This window comes from Budorcas taxicolor, chromosome 4, assembly GCF_023091745.1.
Source record: "Budorcas taxicolor isolate Tak-1 chromosome 4, Takin1.1, whole genome shotgun sequence".
In the NCBI taxonomy this organism is placed as follows: domain Eukaryota; kingdom Metazoa; phylum Chordata; class Mammalia; order Artiodactyla; family Bovidae; genus Budorcas; species Budorcas taxicolor.
The window spans coordinates 32,523,906-32,544,845 of record NC_068913.1 but is presented as its reverse complement, the minus strand read 5'-3'; the positions used below and the strand labels follow the sequence as shown (position 1 = coordinate 32,544,845).

General features: G+C 42.1%; 1 protein-coding gene across 1 annotated transcript in view; it reads right to left on the bottom strand.

Moving 5' to 3' along the window:
• Positions 1-20,940, bottom strand: part of DNAH11 (dynein axonemal heavy chain 11) — a 355,953-nt gene that overhangs the window by 106,324 nt on the left and 228,689 nt on the right. The window contains exons 59-63 of the mRNA XM_052639247.1: positions 20,344-20,487; positions 19,256-19,438; positions 17,603-17,704; positions 9,571-9,709; positions 5,134-5,300 (exon numbers count right to left, since the gene is read on the bottom strand). Coding sequence (XP_052495207.1) covers positions 5,134-5,300; positions 9,571-9,709; positions 17,603-17,704; positions 19,256-19,438; positions 20,344-20,487 — 735 coding nt within the window. The remainder of the gene's footprint in view (positions 1-5,133; positions 5,301-9,570; positions 9,710-17,602; positions 17,705-19,255; positions 19,439-20,343; positions 20,488-20,940) is intronic.

Sequence of the window (20,940 nt, the reverse complement as noted above, 5' to 3'; positions counted from 1 at the left end):
GGCTGTATACTGTCACCCTGCTTATTTAACTTATATGCAGAGTACATCATGAGAAACGCTGGGCTGGATGAAGCACAAGCTGAAATCAAGATTGCTGGGAGAAGTATCAATAACCCCAGATATGCAGATGATACCACTCTGATGGCAGAAAGCGAAGAGGAACTAAAAAGCCTCTTGATGAAAGTGAAAGAGGAGAGTGAAAAAGTTGGCTTAAAACTCAACATTCAGAAATCTAAGATCATGGTAGCCAGTCCCATCACTTCATGGCAAATAGACAGAGAAACAGTGGAAACAGTGGCTGATTTTATTTTTGGGGGCTCCAAAATCACTGCAGATGGTGCCTACAGCCATGAAATTAAAAGACGCTTACTCCTTGGAAGGAAAGTTATGACCAACCTAGACAGCATATTCAAAAGCAGAGACATTACTTTGCCATCAAAGGTCCGTCTAGTCAAGGCTATGGTTCTTCCAGTAGTCATGTATGGATGTGAGAGTTGGACTATAAAGAAAGCTGAGTGCCAAAGAACTGATGCTTTTGAAGAACTGATGTTGTGGTGTTGGAGAAGACTCTTGAGAGTCCCTTGGACTGCAAGGAAATCCAGCCAGTCCATCCTAAAGGAGATCAGTCCTGAGTGTTCATTGGGAGGACTGATGTTGGAGCTGAAACTCCAATACTTTGGCCACCTGATGGGAAGAACTGACTCATCTGAAAAGACTTGACGCTGGGAAAGATTGAAGGCAGGAGGAGAAGGAGACGACAGAGGATGAGATGGTTGGATGGCATCACCAACTCAATGGACATGAGTTTGGGTAAACTCTGGGAGTTGGCGATGGTCAGAGAGGCCTGGTGTGCTGCGGTCCATGAAGTCGCAAAGGCAGACATGACTGAGTGTCTGAACTGAACTGAACTAAAGGGCTAGATATGTAAATGAAGAACCTGCTTTAATCAACTGAGATAACACAGTTCTGTTCAATTGCTCAGTCGTATCCGAATCTTTGTGACCCCATGGGATGCCAGGCAACCCTGTCCATTATCAGCTCCCAAAGCTTACTCAATCTCATGTCCATTGAGCCGGTGACGCCATCCAACCATCTCATCCTCTGTTGTCCCCTTCTCCTCCGACTTCAATCTTTCCCAGGATCAGGGTCTTTTCCAATGAGTCAGTTTTTTGCATCATATGGCCAAAGTATTGGAGTTTCAGCTTCAGCATCAGTCTTCCCAATGAATATTCAGGACTGATTTCCTTTAGGATGGACTGGTTGGATTTCCTTGCAGTCCAAGGGACTCTGAAGAGTCTTCTCCAACACCACAGTTCAAAAGCATCAATTCTTGGGCACTCAGCTTTCTTTATAGTCCAACTATCACATCCATACATGACTACTGGAAGAACCAAAGCTTTGACTAGATGGACCTTTGTTGGCAAAGTAATGTCTCTGCTTTTCAATATGCTGTCTAGGTTGGTCATAACTTTTCTTCCAAGGAGCAAGTGTCTTTTAATTTCATGGCTGCAGTCACCATCTGCAGTGATTTTGGAGCCCAAAAAATAAAGTCTCACTGTTTCCATTGCTTCCTCATCTATTTGCCATGAAGTAATGGGACCAGATGCCATGATCTTAGATATCTGAATGTTGAGTTTTAAGCCAACTTTTTCACTCTCCTCTTTCACTTTCAGCAAGAGGCTCTTTAGCTCTTCTTCACTTTCTGCCATCAGGGTGGTGTCCTCTGCATATCTGAGGTTATTGCTATTTCTCCCAGCAATCTTGATTCCAGTTTGTGCTTCATCCAGTCCAGTATTTCTCATGATGTACTCTCCATATAAGTTAAATGAGCAGGGTGACAATATTCAGCCCTGATGTACTCATTTCCCAATTTGGAAGCAGTCTGTTGTCCCATGTCCAGTTCTAACTGTTGCTTCTTGATGTGCATACAGATTTCTCAGGAGGCATGTCTTGGAGGGCACAAACAAAACCTTGTTTGCACCAGGACCCAGGAGAAAGGAGCAGTGACCCCACAAGAGACTGACCCAGACTTGCCCGTGAGTATCCAAGAGTCTCTGGCAGAGGTGTGGATTGGAGGCAACCTGCTGCAGGGTTGGAGGCATTGAGTACAGCAATTCATGCATGGGACCTTCTGAAGGAAGCCTTCATATCTTCATTACTTCCACCGTAGTTTGGCCTCAGGTCAAATAATAAGAAGGGAACACAACCCCGCCCATCAGCAGAAAATGGGTTTAAAGATTTACTGAGCATGGCACCCCCCTATCAGAACAAGACCCAATTCCCCCTTAGTCAATCTCTCCCATCAGGAAACTTCCATAAGCCTTTTATCCTTCTCCATCAGAGGGCAGACAGAATGAAAACCACAATCACAGAAAACCAGCCAATCTGATCACACAGATCACAGCCTTGTCCAACTCAATGAAACTATGAGCCATGCCATGTAGGGCTACCCAAGACGGACAGGTCATGGTGTAGAGTTCTGACAAAATGTGGTCAACTGGAGAAGGGAATGGCAAACCACTTCAGTATTCTTGCCTTGAGAACCCCATGAGCAGTATGAGAAGACAAAAAGACAGGACACTGAAGGATGAACTCTCCAGGTTGGTAGGTGTCCAATATGCTACTGGAGATCAATGGAAAAATAACTCCAGAAAGATGAAAAGATGGAGCCAAATCAAAAACAACACCCAGTTGTGGATGTGACTGGTGATGGAAGCAAAGTCCAGTGCTGTAAAGAGCAATACTGCATAGGAACCTGGAACGTTAGGTCCATGAATCAAAGCCAATTGGAAGTGGTCAAATAAGAGATGGCAAGAGTGAACATCAACATTCTAGGAATCAGCAAACTAAAATGGACTGGAATGGGTGAATTTAACTCAGATGCCCATTATATCTACTACTGTGGGCAGGAATCCCTTAGAAGAAATGGAGTAGCCATCATAGTCAACAAAAGAGTCTGAAAAGCAGTACTTGGATGCAGTCTCAAAAACGACAGAATGATCTCTGTTCGTCTCCAAGGCAAACCATTCAATACTATGGTAATCCAAGTCTATGCCCCAACCAGTAATGCTGAAAAAGCTGAAGTTGAATGGTTCTATGAAGACCTACAAGACCTTTTAGAACTAACCCCTGTAAAAGATGTTCTTTTCATTATAGGGGACTGGAATGCAAAAGTAGGAAGTCAAGAAATACCTGGAGTAACAGGCAAATGTGGCCTTGGAGTACAGAATGAAGCAGGGCAAAGGCTAATCGAGTTTTGCCAAGAGAACACACTGGTCATAGCAAACACCCTCTTCCAACAACACAAGAGAAGACTCTACACATGGACATCACCAGACGGTCAATACAGAAATCAGATTGACTATATTATTTGCAGCCAAAGATGGAGAAGCTCTATACAGTCAGCAAAAACAAGACTGGGAGCTGACTCTGGCTCAGATCATGAACTCCTTATTGCCAAATTCAGACTTAAATTGAAGAAAGTAGGGAAAATCAATAGACCATTCAGGTATGACCTGAATCAAATCCCTTATGATTATATAGTGGAAGTGCAAATAGATTAAAGGGATGTTAGATCTGATAGACTGAGTGTCTGAAGAACTATGGATGGAGGATTTTGACACTGTGCAGGAGGCAGGGATCAAGACCAGCCCTAAGAAAAAGAAATGCAAAAAGGCAAAATGGTTGTCTGAGGAGGCCTTACAAATAGCTGTGAATAGAAGAGAAGCAAAAGGCAAAGGATAAAAGGAAAGATATAAGCATTTGAATGCAGAGTTCCAAAAAACAGCAAGGAGAGGTAGGAAAGCCTTCCTCAGTGATCAGTGCGAAGAAATAAAGGAAAACAATAGACTGGAAAGACTAGAGATCTCTTCAAGAAAATCAGTGATACTAAGGGAGCATTTCATGCAAAGATGGGCCCAATAAAGGACAGAAATGGTCTGGACCTAACAGAAGCAGAAGATATTAAGAAGAGGTGGCAAGAATACACAGAAGAACTATACAAAAAAGATCTTCATGACCCAGATAATCAGGATGGTGTGATCACTCTCCTAGAACAAGACATCCTGGGATGCAAAGTCAAGTGGGCCTTAGGAAGCATCATGATGGATGGTGGAGGTGATGGAATTTCAGCTGAGCTATTTCAAATTCTAAGAGATGATGCTGTGAAAGTGCTACACTCAATATGCAAGCAAATTAGGAAAACTCAGCCGTGGCCACAGGACTGGAAAAGGTCAGTTTTCATTCCAATCCCAAAGAAAGGAAATGCCAAAGAATGCTCAAACTACCTCACAATTGCACTCATCTCACACACTAGCAAAGTAATGTCAAAATTCTCCAAGCCAGGCTTCAGGAATGCATGAACCGTGAACTTCCAGATGTTCAAGCTGGATTTAGAAAAGGCAGAGAAACCAGAGATCAAATTGCCAACATCGTTGGATTATTGAAAAAGCAAGAGAGCTCCAGAATAACATCTACTTCTGCTTTCTTGACTATGCCAAAGCCTTTGACTGTGTGGATCACAGCAAACTGTGGAGATAACAGAATGTGTTATAGAAAACAGCGGCCTGGAAAGCAGTGGTCTGGTTTCCTATCTTTTATGACCTTACCAAGTCATTTAAACTTCCCTGTCTCTGTTTCTCCTTTGTACAAGGGTAACCTTAATCTAGACAGTCTGAAATCTCCCCAAACTATGCTTTCATTTTGCTTATGGGTGAATTTTCAAATTCAAAGTAAGCTATTTTTATACTTACATACAAAGTGTTACACTTTTCATCTGAAAGTAGTCATTAAAAAAAATTCTTCAATAACCTGTGATATTCATACCAAAAAATTTCACCCTGTAATTGCACATGATATTCCAAGTTTGATTTCAGTTGACAGTTTCATTTAAAGCAGTTTTCCAACTATACCCCTATAGTTCATACAAATAATTTTTCTATTTTCTACCTCCTTGTTGAAACTGTTGTTAAAACAAGAACACTGCAACACACAAGAAAGACTTCCTTCAATACTAGAATTTCCAGTGATTTGAGATTACAGAGGTACAAAAATGTCTGGAACATACACTGTTTTTGTTACTGAAATTTCAGTGTGACGCTTCCAAACGTGGCCCAGGTTAGGGACTGAGCTTACCTTCTCTTGAAGAAAGGGAACCCACATGCAGTCCACCAGTTCCTGGCGATACTGTTGTGTAAACGATCCAACGTAACACACATATGCTGCCGTAAGGAGAACATCTCCACAGAGCGTCTTCTCTTGTGCTTCGAAGGATTTAATAGACTGGCCCCAGCGAATCTTCTCTGACTGAAATATAAGATGATTCTGATGTAACTGCAAAGTAAGGAGCAACTCAAGAAACATTTAATGTAATTACCTTATACCGTGGTCACCTGCACAGCCTGGAGAAGGGACACAGCATGACTGGGGGGCATAACGACGCTGATCACTCATTCATGTGAACCCATTATTACGAAGGCGCTCTCATTCTCCTGTCAGTGAAGTTTATGGTAATACGACATTAGATCTTTAACATCTCCTTTTTGTTGGATGCCATAACTCTTCAGTTAGGCTTGAGGTCCTTCTTAAAAGGCTGATGGTCACTCTCTTGTCCCTCTACAAGTACAGGACCAAGAGCTTGGCCAAGCCTGAGTGATGTTAGGATTTTTATGGCAGCTTGGCTGTTCACCAGCATTTTTGCTTTTCAGCAATGGTACTGTATACCTCCCTCGGCAAACATCATCTTAAACATACCAGCCATGGGTGGGTTATAGAAAAAGGAAAGTGACAAACTCTAGTTATGTTAATTATTTACAACATAAAGCTTAAAAGAGCCATCTTACTAGAATTCTATTAATTAAAGATCAGTGCTGATAGTTACTAAATGTGGGTTATTTCTGCAATATAATTACTCAAGCAGTGGAAGAGCTTATAACCCATGTAAAAAGATGGAAACCAGAAGGATGTCACTAGCTTTGAAGACAGTGTGCTCAAAGGATGCTGTTCAACTCCTTCTATCTACATGATTAGACATTGAAAATCTGATTTCCAGGTTAAGTATGTAGAGCCCTTAATACTGGATTTGAATAAAACTGTAATAAGTATCTATGGATTGACTGAACTGCAGGACACTTCACTAATTCATTTGGTTTCAATGCATGCTAAAATTTAATACCACATTCTAAGCATATGTAAATTAATAGGAAGTGGAGAAATAAAACCAGCAAAATGTTGGTAAAAACAATGAAGAACCTTGTGGAAGAATTCAGCTTTACTCATGAAAGAGGGGAGACCACAGAAAGCAAAAGTAATTTATGTCAGAGCAAATTGCAATACTAGCTCCCTGCAAGCCATCACAATACCTTCAGCACTGAGGTAATGAAACTAGCAGGTGCCAATGGTTATGAAATCTATTTTAAGATAGTCTGCTTTGCTCGATAAAGATCACTCCAAGTTAGCTCTATAATTAAACACTAGGCAACTTCAACTCCCTTGCCTTCTTTATAGAATTCATTACTTTCCTTCCTCAGCTATAGATAATATATCCATTAATTTTGAAGAAGAATCTCTCATTTGCCTTCCCTCCAACTTTGTTGTCTTTGGTTAGTAAATGATAAACAATAAAGGGCACCCACCTCATTCTCCAAAACAGCTTTGAAACTTGAAGATTTACTAAACATAGACTTATCGGCGATTGAAATCGTCAATAATTTCACTATACCACCCACGCAACATAAATCATTACTGACACTGGCTAACAAGGGTTTAAGAATTGGAACATGTCCTGTAATAAATTTCTAGACAGTTAAAAATCACTATAATTTTATTCTAATGCATTATAGATTGCCTGTAATGTCATCCTGGCTGGGGTGACCCATTTCTAATTTTGAACAGCTGTTAGCTCTGGAGTTAGTTAATGATTAAATATAAATTGCCTGATTTATTAGTCTGAATGGTTGAGACTATAGCTTCCAGGTCAATGCTATATAGACAAAATCATCAGTCTTGGTGTTTTTCAGAAGTTAACTGTCTCCTGTTCTAGTCAGAAAGAATTTATCCTCAAAGGAAAAGGTCTGACATCTTCAATTAATCTTTTAAAAATATACGTATATACATACTTACATGTATTTTTTGTTAGTTAACATTATTCAGCCATTTTTCCTCTCTTTTTCTAAATCATAATCTAAATTATCACGAATAAATAAAGCCTTTGGAAGATATCGCTGTGTGCTAGACATACAAGGTAGCAAGATACAAGGCCTGTTTTTCCCTTGATAAAACTTTCATTCATTCTCTACTTCAAGTAAGTCTAATTAAATGGCATTCCTCTTTTCCATAGGTACCTTATAAATGGTAAACCCTTCACACTGCCTAAATCTTATCACTTCAAATGGAAGCAGGTATAAACTCTACTAGGAGCCTGCATAATTTCTCAACAGATCTAATAAAAATGAATCTTCAAAGGGCCCCAGAATTTTTTTCAACACAGTAGTTCTTCCCAAACTCACTCATTCATTCATTCAACAAATGCCTCCAGGGCCTACTCTATATGTTTGGGATCAAGCAGTGCAGGAAACAAATGAAGTTTCCTGCTTTTGAGAGCTCATAGTCTAGTTAGGGGAAAAAGACCACAAAAAAGTATATATGTTCACACACGCATGTATACAAGTGTGTGAGTCATATGATGATACAAACTATGAAAAAATAGTAAAGCAGAGGAAACAAAAACATCTATAGAGTGCTGTGGCTGATTCTTTGACAGAAAACCACAAAATTCTGTAAAGCAATTATCCTTCAATTAAAAAAATAAAGTGGCAAAAAAAAGATCTATAGAGTGGTGTGTGCATGCATGTGCGTATTCAAGTGTGTGTATTCAAGTGTGTGTGTGTGTGTGTGTGTGTGTGTGTGTGTAAGGGGAAAGGCACATGCTTTTTAACAAAGGGAGGTCAGAGAAAACCAGGTAATAAGGAGAACTTCTGGCAGATACCTGAAGGAAGTATGGGACCCAGTAATATCATTGCCTGGAAAAGCGTCAGCCACAGGGAGGAAGGAGGCAAAGGCCATGGGGTAGGAGAGTGACTGGCAGGGTGAGGAGGAGCGAGCTGCCTGGTGAGGATGGAGCAGGGCAGAAGGTGGCAGAGTGGAGGACAGAGATATCCAGGGGCCAGCTCATGGAGGGTCCTGCAGGCCTGGCAAAACCTCTGGGCTGAATCTTGAGTGAGACAACTAGTTATTGGAGAATTCTGAGAGAGCAGTAACATGAGTGGACTTAGTTTTTCTAACAACGTCACTCAGCGGCTATAAGGGGTGTGGACCTTGCAGGCAGTGGTGGAGGCTAGGGCGATGCTCCAGGGGGAGGTGCTGGAGGCCTGGACCAGCACGGAGAGGTGAAGGTGCTGAGAGTGCTGGGATTCTGAATGGAGTCTGAAGGGCGAGCCAGGACAGTATGCTGCTGGACCGAATATGGGTGTGAGGAAGAAAGCAGTAAGTCAAGGGGATTCTAGAGCTTTAGGCCATAATAACTAGAAGAAAAGACCAGCAGTTATTGAGACTGAACAGAGAGAGTGGATCAAGCAGAATGAAGAGTGAGTTTACATATAATAAACTATGAGTTTCAGAGGGATAATGGGTTTAAGTTTGTAGTAAATTTAAATTAGATTGTTAAAAGTCTACGTATAAGAAATTAGGCCAGCCTCAGCCATCCTAACTTACATTTCTCTCTCCTTTCCTGGTGAGAGAACTCTGATTCTGTAAAGACTGTGGCTGTGTCCAGTGCCCCGGGATGAACTGGATGAGTCAGTTATGATCACCCCATTTCCCATGTTCCCTGCCTTCTTTGCATCTGTCCGTGGTCACTCTAGTTCTGGCTAAACAAACAAGTACTTTAGGTAAGTCTGCTTAAGGGGTTGCCTTGAGCAGAAAACGTGTTTTTGTTATAAAAGGAGAAAAATCTAGCTGCTACAGATTCTTTTCTCCTGCCTGAACTTGCAGGAGTAGCATCCATTTGGCACACAGCTATAAAATGTATGAGGGTGAACAGACATGTGCTCTGACAGGAGCAGAAGGCTGCAGACAAGTCAGGGGTCTGATCACTCATTCCCTGAAACGACACTGATAATGGCCTACCTCTGCAATTTTTTTTTTTAATATGTGAAAAATAAACTCCCTTTTGTTTAAGGCACTGTGAAGCAACTTTTCTATCACGTTCAGCTAAATGCATGTCTAGTAGTGCAATTCTATATTTTTAGGTAGCACTTACAAATAAGAGCTTTGAGATTCACATATCATGAAATTCACCCTTTCAAGTCTTTGGTTGAGTGGGTTTTAATATATTCACAGATTCGTGTCATCATTCCCAATAATTTTAGAAGGTTTCTCTCACATAATAGGGAAACTCATACCCATCAGCAGGCACTCCCAAGTTCCTGCCCCCTTGTCCAGTATAAATGATTCTTATTCCCCTTTTGTTGCTGATTCCATGTTTAGTCAGTCATTGTTGAGAGCAAATGAGGATAAAATCCCCCAAAGCTGATTCTTAATATTTTGGTTAGAATTTTGGAAGAAAAGGTTCACTCACCTCAAGTTCCCTCACAAGTCTGTTGGCTAGTTCAATAGTTTTATTAGTTTGGTTCACCTCTTCTTGACAGCGAAGTTTCTCAGCTATTGCCTTTTCAAATGAATCTGTGAGTCTGCTCAGATTTCGATTCAAATCCTTTAAAGAAAAAAAAAAGAAGAGTCAAAATTAACTTCTGAGCCATTTTTAGATAAAAAGCAAACATTACAATCATCTTAAAACACCTGTTACCTTAAGGTAAATGAAGCAAACTTCCTTCTCTCCTTTGCCCCTTAAGCACACATACGTTTTGGGAGAAGATGAAAGGTTGGTGATAATAAATGCATCAGGGCAACCATGCAGTCTTCCTCTCGTCCTCCCACACTGGGCAGAGTGCAGACAGCTACCTGGGCCAGTGGACGTGCCCTGCTGACTCAAATACACTCTGAGTGTCCAGTTCCCTCACTCGTGCCTAAGCCTCAGCTTCCCTATATTAACGATGAAGGTCATCTTTCTGTTCTCTCTGCTGACTTCTCTTTCCACTTCTCATTGGTCCATAATTCAGGCAATGAAGAAGAGTGTTAATTATTGAGCCCCTTTAGATCTCAGACCCTGGCCTGGCTTGGCCAACCAGATTTTCTCTTCTGGAAACTTGGGATTGCAAAGCTGAGGCATGCCACTGTCTTCAGCATTATAAGATCTGGGAAGATGTGTATATTGGGGAGGGCTTCATTTAGAGAGGGACCGTCTTTCACCAGGGGCACAGGAAAGCACGAGAAATCAGTCCAGAGAAAGAGAAAGAATGAAAGGTAGCAAGGGGAGAAGTCACATGGCCCTAAATATGTTCTTGACAGCTTCCCACTTCCTGGATCCTGTTCCTCCAGAGACCAAGTCACACATTTTTTTTTTTTTTCCCCCTCAGAGTGCCATGAATATTCCTGGTCTCCATTTTGGCTTAAGGTTTCCTAAGGGGGTTTCTATTTTGTATAGCTAAAGGAGCCCTGACTAAGGGAGCAAATACTTGGGAGACTCCTTATTATAGCATCTTGCTACCTGCATGTTCTAACAATCCTAAATGAGATTTTTAACACTGTGCTTATAAATATGTGCAAAATTCCAAGAGACTTTAATAATCAAATTTGTAGAACATACCCTATTTAGAGAGACTGTCAATATTTGTCTATGACCCAATTATTACATTATTATCTTAACTTATATCATTGAAGTAATACTTCTTTAAAAAAGTACATGCCATATTTAAGATTTACATATGAAATAATGCCAAATTTGTGAGAAATGGTGGAGATATCACACATCTTCAGTTAGAAATCAGGTCAAAATAAATAATATCTAGAGTTATATTTTATTAAAAGTATTTATGGTTTTATAGGGCTTCCCAGGTGGCACAGTGGGTTCCCTGATAGCTCAGTTGGTAAAGAATCCCCCTGCAATGCAGGAGATCCCAGTTCAATTCCTAGGTCAGGAAGATCCAGTGGAGAAGGGATAGGCTACCCACTCCAGTATTCTTGGGTTTCCCTTGTGGCTCAGCTGGTAAAGAATCCGCCTGCAATGCGGGAGACCTGGGTTTATCCCTGGGTTGGGAAGATCCCCTGGAGAAGGGAAAGGCTACCCACTCCAGTATTCTGGCCTCGAGAATTCCATGGACTGTATAGTCCATGGGGTTGCAAAGAGTTCGACACGACTGAGCAACTTTCCCTTTTCACTTTCAGGTGGCACAGTGGTGAAGAACCCTCCTGTCAATGCAGGAGACACAAGAGGCACAGGTTCAGTCTCTGGGTCAGGAAGAGCCCCTGGAGGAGGAAACGGCAACCCACTCTAGTATTCTTGCCAGTAAAATCCTATGGACAGAGGAGCCTGGCAGGCTACATTCCATGGGGTCGCAAGAGTTGGACAAGATCATGTGTGCACGTAAGTACAAACACACACATACAGTGCATGGTTTTTATAAAATAGAGAAGCTGATCTTAGCTCTGGTATCAGACACCTGAGTTCATATCTGGATTCTGCTATCAGCTAAGCAGCCTCAAGGTGGACTGTGTAAGCTCTCTATGCCTCAGTTTCATTAGTCAGACACAACTGAAGTGACTTAGCATGCATGCATGCATCATCTGAAAAATGAAATAATGTCATCCATTCCATAGGGTTGACCTAGTTATACACAGACCTAACAGAAGCAGAAGAGACTAAGAAGAGATGGCAGAAATACACAGAAGAACTATACAAAAAAAGTCTTAATGACCCAGATAACCATGATGGTGTGGTCACTCACCTAGAGCCAGACATCCTGGTGTGCAAAGTCAGGTGGGCCTTAGGAAGGATTACTACAAACAAAGCTAATGGAGTTCATGGAATTCCAGCTGAGCTATTTAAAATCCTAAAAGATGATGCTGTTAATTTGGAAAACTTAGCAGTGGCCACAGAGCTGGAATAGGTCAGTTTTCATTCCAATCCCAAAGGCGGCCAATGCCAAAGAATGTTCATACTATTGCACTGCTGCTGCTAAGCAGCTTCAGTCGTGTCCGACTGTGTGCGACCCCATAGATGGCGGCCCACCAGGCTCCCCTGTCCCTGGGATTCTCCAGGCAAGAACACTGGAGTGGGTTGCCATTTCCTTCTCCAATGCATGAAAGTGAAAAGTGAAAGTGAAGTCGCTCAGTCGTGTCCGACTTTTCGTGACCCCATGGACTGCAGCCTACCAGGCTCCTCCATCCAAGGGATTTGCCAGGCAAGAGTACTGGAGTGGGTTGCCATTACCTTCTCTACACAATTGCACTCATTTCACATGTTGGCAAGGTAATGCTGAAAATCCTTCAACGTAGGCTTTAACAGTTATTTGAACCAAGAACTTTCAGATGTATAAGCTGGATTTAGAAAAGGCAGAGAAACCAGAGATCAAATTGCCAACATCCATTGAATCACAGAAAAAGCAAGGGAATTCCAGAAAAACATCTACTTCTGTTTCATTGACTATGCTAAAACCTTAGACTGTGTAGATTACAACAAACTGTGGAAAATTCTTAAAGAGATGGGAATACCAAACCACCTGACCTACCTCCTGAGAAATGTCTATGCAGGTTAAGAAGCAATAGTTAGAACTGGATGTGCAACAACGGACTGGTTCAAAATTGGGAAGGGAGTGCGTCAAGGCTGCATATTGTCATTCTCCTTATTTAATGTAAATGCAGAGTACATCATGCAAAATGCTGGGGTGGATGAAGCACAAGCTGGAATCAAGATTGCTGGGAGAAATATCAATAACCTCAGATATGCTGATGGCACCACACTTATGGCAGAACGTGAACAGGAACTAAAGCGTCTCCTGATGACAGTGAAAGAGGAGAGTGAAAAAGCTGGCATAAAATTCTGCATTCAAAAAACTAAGATCATGGCATCCAGTGCCATTACTTCATGGCAAATAGATGGGGAAACCATGGAAATAGTGATAGACTTTATTTTCTTGGGCTCCAAAATCACTGTGGATGGTGACTTCAGCCATGAAATTAAAAGATGCTTGCTCCTTGGAAGAAAAGCTATGACAAACCTAGAAACCCTAATAAAAAGCAGAGATATTACCTTGCTGACAAAGCCAAAGCTATGGTTTTTCCAGTAGTCATGTATGGATGTGAGAGCTGGACCATAAAGAAGGCTGAGCACTGAAGAATTGATGCTTTCAAACTATGGTCCTGGAGAAGACTTTTGAGAGTCCCTTGGACTGCAAGGACATCCAACCAGTCAATCTTAAAGAAAATAAACCCTGAGTATTCATCAGAAGGACTGAGGCTGAAACTCCAATACTTTGCTACCTGATGCAAAGAGCCAACTCATTGGAAAAGACTCTGATGCTGGGAAAGATTGAGGGTAGGAGGAGCAGGGGGCAACAGAGGTGACAAGATGGTTGGATGGGATCACTGATTCAATAGACATGAGTTTAAACAAACTCTAGGAGACAGTGAAGGACAGGGAAGCCTGGCATGCTGCAGTCCATGGGGTCACAGAGTCAGACAGGACTGAGCGACTCATCAGCAATAATTCACACACCTAAGATATAAGCTGATATACTGTTTCCTTTTGTAAAGGAGGTATTGTATATTGGGGGACCATGGGCTCCTGCACTTGCTTTCTCTGCCTCTCATGAAGAGGTACTGACAGCTCTTGCTCTGGACTATCTTCCGCAAGATATCTGCAGAGCACATAGGCTTCGGAAATAGAGCCAGTGTTTCTCTCAGGGCACGGACAGAAGTGCTCCTGCACCAGAGTACTAAAGATGTGTTTCTCTGTAGGACAAAAGTTGGGCAGATTTACTCGCAGCTTTCTTTATAGGGGGTGTTTCCTAAGCTTGGGATATCTCAGCTATGACACAAACCCACTGTGAACTGCCTCAGCTGACCCACTGTGCATCACGGACACGGGGATTGGGGGAGCTGAGGCCCACACGAGGCTCACGCTGCTCGTTGTGCTGTGGGCAATGAAGCCCTCCGCTCTCTGACCCACTCAGCCCCGTACCCCACATCTTCTGCCCAGCATCTGTGAAAGAGCGGTGGGTAACCTGTCAGCCTGTGAGTTGGGTAGAATCTTGGTTGCTTCACAGTTCCGGACAGGCCCTGGCCTCTCAGGTTCTAGAAATAAATGGGAGGTGGGGGAAGGACTTAGTCTGACCCAGCCTACCAGACACCCTGAAATCAGTGTTCTCCAGCTGAAGTGTGCACCAGAACCACCTGGAGGGTTTGATCAAACCCCAATTCCTGGACTCCCTGCCAAGGGTGCTCTTTCGGTGGATCTGAGAGTCTGGACCTCTAATGAGTTCCCAGGTGACACTGATGCTTCTGTGGTCGAGAGAACACACTCTGAGAACCACTACCCTAAAGAGATGAGTTTGCACATTTTCAGGGCCATCCTTAGATCCTGTATGTTTCAAGACAAGATGACCTAAGAAGTTTTGTTTTGTTTTTTTCCCCACTCAGCCTTCAATATGAGGCCATCTTTTAGTCTGAAAGTAGAGATAAGGACTTTGAAAGAACAAATATACAAAGTCTAATACTAGTTACTGAATGAATGAATTTCCTAAATGCTGGTAGGCACAGCCCTGCTTTTCTAGGTGAGAAGGCAACAGGAGGAGGAGAGAGGAGAGATGAGGAGGTGAGAAAGGCCACAAGAGAGACGGAAACAGAGGCTGAAGGAGACGAAAGCAAAGCTGGCAAAAATCATCACGACACCTGGGCTCAAACCTTGGCTTGACTCTGTACCGACAGACAGAAACTATGCAGTTTGTCTTTGACTGTGGCCTGACCCGTCTTCATAGAGAATCGTTTTTTACTTTAAATTTCCTACAAAGGACATTCTCCCACATAACCACAATATGACCATAAAAACCAAGACATTACTGACACATTACTACCACCTAATTCAATGGTGGTAGAAACAGCAGACAAAGATTCTGATGCATTAATAACTACTCTCTGGAAATCCACTTGATAGGGGGATAGGAGAGACCAACTTCCATAAAGACATTGTGACTGTTATTCTTTTCTCTGTGTCTGTAAACTTAGATTTGCAGTTAATTGATATACAAACCTCTGCTTCTACTGCGGGTCTTTGAAAACAACCAAGGTAAGCAGTTCTTTTCAGCTCAGTGCAGGCTGTACCCAAAAGAGGGCGAATTCCACAAGCATAGAAAGTCTTAACTTTAGAACTGGTAAGACAGTAAGGATTCTGCCTGCAATGCAAGAGAACTGAGTTCGATGCCTGGGTTGGGAAGATTGCCTGGCGAAGGGAATCTCTCTAGTATTCTTGCCTGGAGAATCCCATGGACAGAGGAGCCTGGCAGGCTACAGACCGTAGGGTTGCAAAGAGGCAGACACGACTGAGCAACTAACACTTTTACTTTCATGGCTGTCTTGAGCATTCTCATTACTTTTCCATGAATATTCACTTGCTTCTAACAATTACATAAAGCCATTAATAATAGATGGCCACGTTCTTCTAAAGGTTTTAGTCACACTGACAGTGAGAGCATTGACCAATAAATGAAGCTAAATTTAATAAAATGAATATGTTTTTTCTAAATTTGTCTAAATCAGCTACTGTTGTTGACAATAGTGTCCCCACATATAATCAAGCCAAGTTCAAGTCCTGTTCTATAGGAAGCCTGGCTTGGCTGCCTGCCCACTGTGAGCACCACAGTCCAGGTACAGTGATCCCTGAGTTCATGGGCTCAGAGACCCATGGTAGGAATTCCTCCAAGATGGGAGCATGCTCCTTCAGGTCTCCCCTCAACTCTTTCTGCTCCTAGAGACCATCTCTAGCCAAATTAAGCTAAAGAGAATCTCCTGAAAATGGGGGAGCTCTTTCAAGGAAAGGAAAGGCACAGAATCGCATGCAGGCTCCTAGGAACTCGAGAGAGACTCGGGGGCAGGAACAAAATACTTGAAAGCTTCCTCTGGACACAGTCCTACCTTACATGAACTTTATTTTCAGTCTCATTCTCTGGCTACTAATTTGATTCTAGAGATTGGGGGAGTCAAACTGGCAAAGCTTGGATCACATAACCAGACTTCAGCTAGGACAGAAGACGGTACCCCTGATCGAAGTCCTACCTGAGTGTACCCAGTGGGAAAAGGTAATTCTCCAAAGATAAACCAGTCAGTTGCCACCCAAAGAAGGTAGATTGGATGCTGGTAGCCAAAATACATCACAGATGCCCACCTTGAGAGTTAGCTGTGATTCACAAAGTGACAGTTAAGAAACTGAAGCTCTGAGGATTTCCCTAGGTGGCCAGGGTTACCCAGCCTTGCCACTCTGCCTGTACCACTCCAAGCTATCATGTCAGGCACCTCCAGCTCATCATCTCTGTTCTGTATGTGTCCCTCCACCACCATGTCATCAGCAGCCTCGAATGCACGGACTTGTCCAGTCTACCAGCTGCTGCTTCTTGTCTCTACTGTAGCTTCTCCTGCCTAACCGAGGCCCTCGTAGGACCCACAGTGGCACTTCTAACTTGTCTTTCTGCAGCTAGCCTCTTCTCTTCCTCCAGCTTCCATTCAGTTGATGAAAAGCAACCACGCCATTTTAACCTATTAAAATCTTTCAAAGGCTCAATACCAAGGTCAGGTAAGATTTAAATTCTGCAGCATGAAAGGCAGAGAAGGTTTTTGCAACTTCACCTTTCATTCCTTCCTACTATTCCTAACCATCCCCCAGACACTCATGTTAGGGTTCTGGCCTACTAGGACTCATGAAGTCTACCAACTGCTTCTTCCCTCTTTTCTTCACTTTTTTGTTTTTAAATCACAAACACCTCTCCTGATCTTATTATCCTTGGTGACTCCCAAGTAATTTTTGCAGCTCATATCAAATACACCTTCATCATGAAACTTTCCCTAATTTCTCTAGGCTCTTTTTCAGTGTTCCTATTGCCTTCTGGATATAGTCACACATAAATTGTAGCAACAAGTGACAATGATCTGTTATGTACTTGTAGAGAGAGTCAAGGTGATAATATTTTCAGTTAGCATTTTCTAATCACATACTATATGCCGGGCACCGTGCTAAAGTCTCATTATGAATTACTCTCAAAAATGAGATAAAAATCCAAAAACTGGATAAAAATCTTCATGATCTACCTAAGTAAATGCTATTACAGTACCAATTTCTCAGATGAGAAAAGAGAGGCTCAAAGAGGTTAACTAACATGTGCTGGGTGAAACAGTAAATAGTGGAGTCTGGATGTAAACCCAGGCACTTTGGTTCCAGAATCCTTGCTTTAAATCCCTGAATGCTACCCTCTTTCTACTGCCAGACCATGGAAGTTTCTTAAGTGCAGAAATCATGAAAGTTCCCTTTACCAGCTCAGTCAGCATCCAGCAGACAAAGAATGTCTACTGAAGAAGAATATAAATGAATATATTCATGAAAGATCCAATTCCTTCCTGAGCAGTAGGTCTCAGAGACGGCCCTGTCTGAAGGTGGGATCCTAAGAGTGGGGGCGGGGCTCCACCTCTTAGGAACTTCTTCAGCGTTGGAGCCTGTACTTACCGCTAGCTTTTTCCTGATAGCCTCCAATTTCTCAGCAGCTGCAGAGAGTTCTAAGTTTGCCTGGGCTAATGCTTGGCGTTTGGGCTCCACGTCACAGTAGACCTGAAAAGCCACATAAGGGTTATTTCACAAGGCAATCAAGATGCAAAGAGGGCAGGTAATCATTCGGTCTTCTATTTGCTGGAAGCTTTACAGTTAAAATCTCTAATTCACCTATAAATTTGGTGTTTAATCTTAGTCATGGTAACAACTAGCGGCAGAACAAAAATCCACATAGCCTTCCAAATTCTCTCTGCTTGTCCATTACTCACTCATTTGTTGTGGACATTAGAGTGACAAGCACTAGCAGAAAATGCTACACAGGTCAAATACCACTAAGATACTAAAATTCGTTTTTCATAAAACTTGGAGGCAATCCTCATATCACCAGAAATTGTCGAGTACAGCAGCTACAGCTAAAGGTGGGATTATGTCTAGCCTTAAACGCAGAAAATTGGTGTGGAGAAATTCTCTGAACCCAGAAAGGAACATGTGAGATAGGCTCACACAGTATAACGTTAACCACACTAACACTTTTTCTTTTTTTCCTAAGTTCCTGGCCACCTTAAAGGCTATCTGAATGGGTGGTTTGAGCATTTGAGTGGATCAAATATTCTGTTGGGAAGGGAGAAAGGATATTAAATTTTCTGTTCTATTTTATAGCAAAACAACACAGAACACAGCAATGGTCCAGTGCTGGCCTTGTCTTTCCACCTAGGGCGTGAGGCTAGCACAGTAGTCAGGCGTGCCATTATGGAATGAGGCTGCCTATCAGCTGTGATCCGTCTGCAGTCTTGCCTGATACAGGTTTCCACTAAAGAGAGACGGACAGGGTCCTATTCCCATGGGTCCCCAGAGTGAGGGACATAACCTAGTTTTCTGAAAATCGTTCTGGGAGTGACAGTGGCATTTCCTCAGCAATTCCACCTTTGAATATAACACACAAGATTTAAAGACAGAAATGAGTCAGCGTCAGCTCTTCCTGGCAAAGGGCCATGCATGTTCCCTTTCACATCCCACAAAGTGGGATGTCCTTCACAAAGTGTTTGGGACATACCTGACAGACAAGTACCTGATAAATACATGATTAACTGAGATGATCATCTATATTTGGCCCCAAAGCACAAACTTTAGAAAAGACCGCATACAGTCAAAAACACATTTGTCATTAAAATACCAAAGTCCTCCAAAGGTTATTTCTCATCTCATTTAGTCTACTTGTAGCTGGTGTAAATTTCTGCTTTGGGAGCAAAGATGAAATTTAATTAAACATGAACTCAGACTTGCAGTTGTTTCAAGCCAACAACTGAAATATTTCAATATAAATAAATATAATTATTCTACCCAGATGTTTTTATCTAATCAAATTTAATTGCTGCTATTTGACCTAAAGAAGTTACTCTACCCTAAAAAAGCATGGCTTCCAACATTTCAGATATCCTCCTTTAGAGAATTCTGATTAATCTGATGCCTTCATGTCTTATTCTTAGAAATGTATCTTATTCAGATAATTAAATATCAAATTATTTTACATTTTTTGCTGGTCTAGAAATTAATATATATATGACCCTTCCTGAATAACACCCATAAACCATCTGGTCATGGCTGATACACCTCATAGAATTTCATGATGTTGATGACCCAGGCGCAGAGACCAGCTGCTGCAAAAGATTTGGTCCGAATCAGGTTTGGGTTGAACTCAGGGTCTCTCAAGTACTGCTCCTTCACCACTTTTAGACAATTCTCTGGAATGTGCTCTTTGTCATAGTTAATTAACGCTTGCAAAAAATCATCCACCTGTAAAGCAAAAAAGACTTACTGCAATGAGCCATTTGTGCTGCAGAGAAAATTCCAAGATCAAAAGTTAAAATCAGCTTTTAGGATTCACATCACAAAGGCAAAATTGGCAAGCTGCATTTATCCCACTGTTTGACTTTTTCGGTCTTTACAGTCTAAAGTTAGAATTAGCAATGGACACTTTTAAAATCCCTTTTATCCCAGGGTAAAATATTCAGTCTTTGCACAGGAGGCATTCACATTTTGAAGAAAAGAAAGGCAGAAAAGAAAAAGAAAAACACATAGCCCAAAGCCCCTTTGCTTCACCTTCTTGTACATTAGTAACATTTTCCAACAGAAGAAATCCATGTAATTTTCTCCCTCCTACACTTAACTGCTTTCATAATTTTGAAAATAATTAGCAACCTTCCAACTGCTGCTGGTGCTGATCTGAGTGTGCTACAACCCCATGCTAATCTCCAACTTGGCAAACAAAAGTTCTAGGTCCAGAGAACACACAGTAGATTACTCTCAGCAAATGTGAACATGACTTCTTTTTAATAGTTAGGAATTTTATAGCTTTCTTCTTTCTCCTCAAACTGTCTGTACTTTAAGAAAATTTATTTTACTGAAGTATAGTTGATTCATAATGTTGGGTTAATTTCTGATGTAGAGCACAGAGATTCAATAATACATATATAGAGACTATATATACACACTTTCTTTTCATATGGTCTATCAGAGGATATTGAATATAGTTCCCTGCGCCATGCAATAGGACCCTGTTGTTTATCGATTCTGCATAAAATAGTTTGCATCTGCTAATCCCAAACTCCCAGCCCATTCCTCTCCTGTCCCTGCTGTCAAGTATAACCACAGAACTGAACACAGAAATCATCAGAATTTTCATGCTGCCAGGCTGATACCTTTCCCATGAAGACTTTAGCTGCTTTCCAACTCCGGTCTTTCGGCACTCTGCCCCGAGGAGCCAGAAGGACCATCACAGCCGCAGTAACGTTGGTAACTGCATTCGGCGGGTTGGGAAAAGCTTTCAGCTCGGTGAGATTGACCTGAAGAAAAGCACACACACTCTCAAGACCAGGGCGCTCTGCTCTCTCACAGCCACTGTTGGGTCATTAAGCTGGTCTTCAGTGGCTGGTCTTTCCCACCTTCTCCTCTTCACACCAGTCTCGGTCTGGCAGTTTTTGCAGCCCTCCCAGAGATCCCACTGTGGGACACCAGTAGGTCCAGGTCTTTCTGGCACTTTTCTGATACTTTGAAAACATCACTGCCTTTTTTGCCTTCCAAGTAAATTTATCGTCCTGAGGTACCAGTCCTGCAGAGTCTTGCACACTGAGGCCAGGGAATTTCACAAATGTACAGGTTTTAGGGTATTTATGGGTTCATCCAACCTACATAATATATTTGCCTTTTAATCAGGCCTTCTAGAAACAGGGACTTCCCTGGTGGTGCAGTGGTAAAGAATCTGCACGCCAATTCAAGAGACATGGGTTTGATCCCTG